This window comes from Nannochloropsis gaditana, assembly GCF_000240725.1.
Source record: "Nannochloropsis gaditana CCMP526 unplaced genomic scaffold scaffold602, whole genome shotgun sequence".
Lineage (NCBI taxonomy): Eukaryota > Eustigmatophyceae > Eustigmatales > Monodopsidaceae > Microchloropsis > Microchloropsis gaditana.
Genome location: NW_005803351.1, coordinates 15,206 through 18,438, shown reverse-complemented (window position 1 = coordinate 18,438; position 3,233 = coordinate 15,206). Strand labels below are relative to the sequence as shown.

Here is a 3,233-nt window from a genome sequence, read left to right as displayed (position 1 = left end):
GGCAAGGACCAACCTTTGGGAGAATGAAGTAGCGGCCACCTTCCACATGAAACCTCACCTCTGCCAGCTCAACAACAGCCACGAGACCCTGGCAAAGAGAGGAAGCAAGAGAACCGAGCCCCTGAGGTGGAGCAAAGGGAGGGGGAAAAGGAGGGAGGGAAAGAGGAAGGGCGTGTGGTCGGTCAGAGCATTGGAGGGAAAAGCAGATGGAGAACCATCCTTGCCACCGCGACACACAAATTTACTCGCGCTTTCCCTTTACAATCCACTGTCTGCTTGGTAAGAATCCATTGACGGCGGACAGAGAGCATGGCGTCGGCATGGGGACGGGGGCGTATGGATACCAGCCCCCGCCTTCTCCTTTCTTCTCCACCCTTTGGCCCGTACCTGCACCAGTAATGCACCAACTCTCCGTGACCCATCCACAACCCCAGCGTTAAGTGCCCAAACCAAAGCTCGGTACAGGCGTTGCAAGTGATAGCCGACGGACCGCAGGATGGGAGTGACGGCGGTCTGAAGGGTTACAGCAAACAAGTGCACCACACCCATCCCGCTCTCTTTTCCGTGGCTCAGGAATATAATTTTTAAGGCTTTGATGGGATTTCCTGCTCGATCCGTTGGCGGCGCTTCGTGTGCTTGCAGCATCATATCCGCCTGCCCTCGTTTTTCCTGCTTGGTCATGCGCGACGTTGTCGAGAGGAACCAGCCTGCCACAGCCGGGGCAAATGGAGCCCTGCCAGCAGCAGCACTGGTGCTCGCTGTGCTAATTACATCATGCGTGACAGAGGAGGACGCCGAGGAGGCAGTCGTAGAAGCCATGAAAAGGAAAAACCAGGAGCAGAATAACAGCGCCACACTGCACAGACGCGTGACAATGCGCGCCTGTCGCCGGTGCCTCCCCTTCGGCAATTCGGCCATGGCAGTTTTAAGAAATATGATGGTGTTTTTGCTGGAGGTTGTCAGTGGTGCAAACAAGGAGGGCGAGTGCACCGACAGGTTGATGTTGGTGTCAGTTGCACTCTTTCCAAGCGATTCGGAGACCTGGGGACTGGAGTCTGCGCAAGGACGACCAGTATGAGAATCCAGCCCTTTATTAGAACTGTGCAATGCTTAGGAAACGGTTCAAATTTGACGTATGTTGGGTAAATGAATGCATGAATGGGCATTTTAGGTCCGATTTCAGTGTGGAGTGTTATGTCAGCTATGGGCTTTCGACCTCTTCGCTTTCTTCGCGTCACTTTTCGGACAGCGGCCCGTAGTTGTACAAAAACCAATACCACGGCCCGCCCTTCACACACCCACGCTAGTGTCCCATCGTCTCGTTGCTCCGTTGTTACAGAGCCCCGAGGGTTCGTGCATGGATCTATGTCCTCGATTTTGGCAAATAAACCGAATGACCGAGGAGGGACCTCCAAGGAGGCTCAACGCCGCGATTCGGTTCAGGTCTGAACCTTTATCCGCCGCCCGCCTCCCCCACGACGCACAGTACACCGCCCACGCACACCGGTCGCATGTTGTGGACGACATCGTTTACACTCCATTTGTGCAAGAGTCAAGGTCGGCATGCACGGCACTTGGTGATTTCGGGCACATCTTGTCGACGTCGTTCTCAGACGGAGGAGGCCGGTGACCTCCTCGCCGAGCCCCACTTTCCTATCCCGTGCACTACCCTCCCCAAGCCGTAGCGTCACGCAATGCGAAGCTGGATTGTGCTGGTGATGTGGAACAGTGCCTAGAGTCCAGGAAGGGAGCTGTGGCAAACGAACCTGAGACGGACGGTTCACCATATTTTAGTTTATTTTTCTGCTTATCACGGTACCATGGCACCTTTGCCCATATATGAAAACGCAGCATGGTGGAAACCGCCGCCCGGGTCATCAATTTTAGCGGCGTCCTTGGCACGGCTCCCACCATCGCCACGGGAGCAACAGGAGTGACCGATTTTCGACACGTAAAACGTGCCGCAGGTTATGGAGAGGCAAGCGGCAATGAGGAAGGGGGGCTGATGGTTTGGGGACATGGGCATGAGGCTCCAATACCCTCTAAACCATTGCAGCAGCCAGAGGAGACGCACTCAAAGCAGGGAGGGAAAAAGAAATTGAACAAGCGAGGGAGCCAGAATGAGGTAGATGAGCAGGAAGTTCCTGATTCAGAAGAGGAGCCAGACAGGTAGAGTGGGGGGATAGTGTGCTTCTGCCCATCATGACACGTCCGAAAAGGGGAGTCAGCGAAACAGATGACGCAGTAAATCCCATTCATACCCGTACACTCATACCCGTACACACATTGCCATGCCCGTGCACACATCGCCACCACCCCAGGCGCCTAAAGCCAAACGCGGACGCTCTGAGAAGGATCATGGGCACGGTCCACGGGCACAATCAGCGGGTGATGGAGAGCGTTGGGAGGGTTCAGGACTTTAAAACGGGCGACGGATCGGTGGAAGAGCACAGTAAGGAAGCCGAGGGAGGGGGCGGGGAAGGAGATACGGAGTGTTTTGCAGAGATTGCTTATGGACGCATATTGCAAGCTCGGCTTCCACGTCGAGAGCCCGCGTCGTGGGGGGCGTGCATCCGTAGATCGGGCAATGCTGATCGTATCCCTCTTTCTCCGCTCCCTTTCCATGATTTTCTGCGACAAGTTGTTTTTAACGCTGCTGTGGAGATATTGAGGCTCGCTCGATGTTATCAAGTCGGCATTACTTTCCAAGATCCCTCTTTAGCTGAGGCGGCCGCGCGGGCCCTGGATAGAGAGGGCGGGAAGGAAGGGAGGGAGGAACCGAGAGAGGGTACGACAGTACCGCGAGACCATCCATCCTCCTCGGGACTGGCCGGGCAGGTGGGGACGGAGACTTCCCTGAGCAGTTTGGAAGGGGAAGGAGTAGGCGCCTCGGGTGTGACGCCGGGGCTTCGGAAACGGCGGAGAGGGGGAAGGGGCACTTTGTTCGGGAAGGCATTCGCGGCTCTGGTGAGGGTGTCTGGGAAGGAAGGGGGTGAGGAAGGGACGAAGATAGGAGGGAAAAATGGGCCGAGGGCAGGGGGTCAGTCCCCTCCCGGTGGGACAGGGATAGAGGCCTCGAAAGGCCGGGCGTTGGCCGTAAAAATGGTCGACAAGGAGAGGGTGGCGGTCGCAAAATATAACCATGACGCGGGAGAACCCGAGGCGGTTGCGACGCGGGGCCCCGTAACGGTAATTTCAACCGTTACAAAGGGGCGAAAGCGACAGCGAGTCGC

At 56.4% G+C, this 3,233-nt stretch overlaps 1 protein-coding gene across 1 annotated transcript; it reads left to right on the top strand.

Annotated features, from left to right (window-relative positions):
• Window positions 1-2,345: 2,345 nt before the first annotated feature.
• On the top strand, window positions 2,346-2,832 carry NGA_0211900 (uncharacterized protein; the record flags this gene model as incomplete). Its single annotated transcript, XM_005854162.1, has 2 exons — window positions 2,346-2,452; window positions 2,642-2,832. Coding segments are annotated over exons 1-2 (285 nt in total), but the record flags the coding sequence as incomplete, so codon positions are not given.
• Window positions 2,833-3,233: the final 401 nt, after the last annotated feature.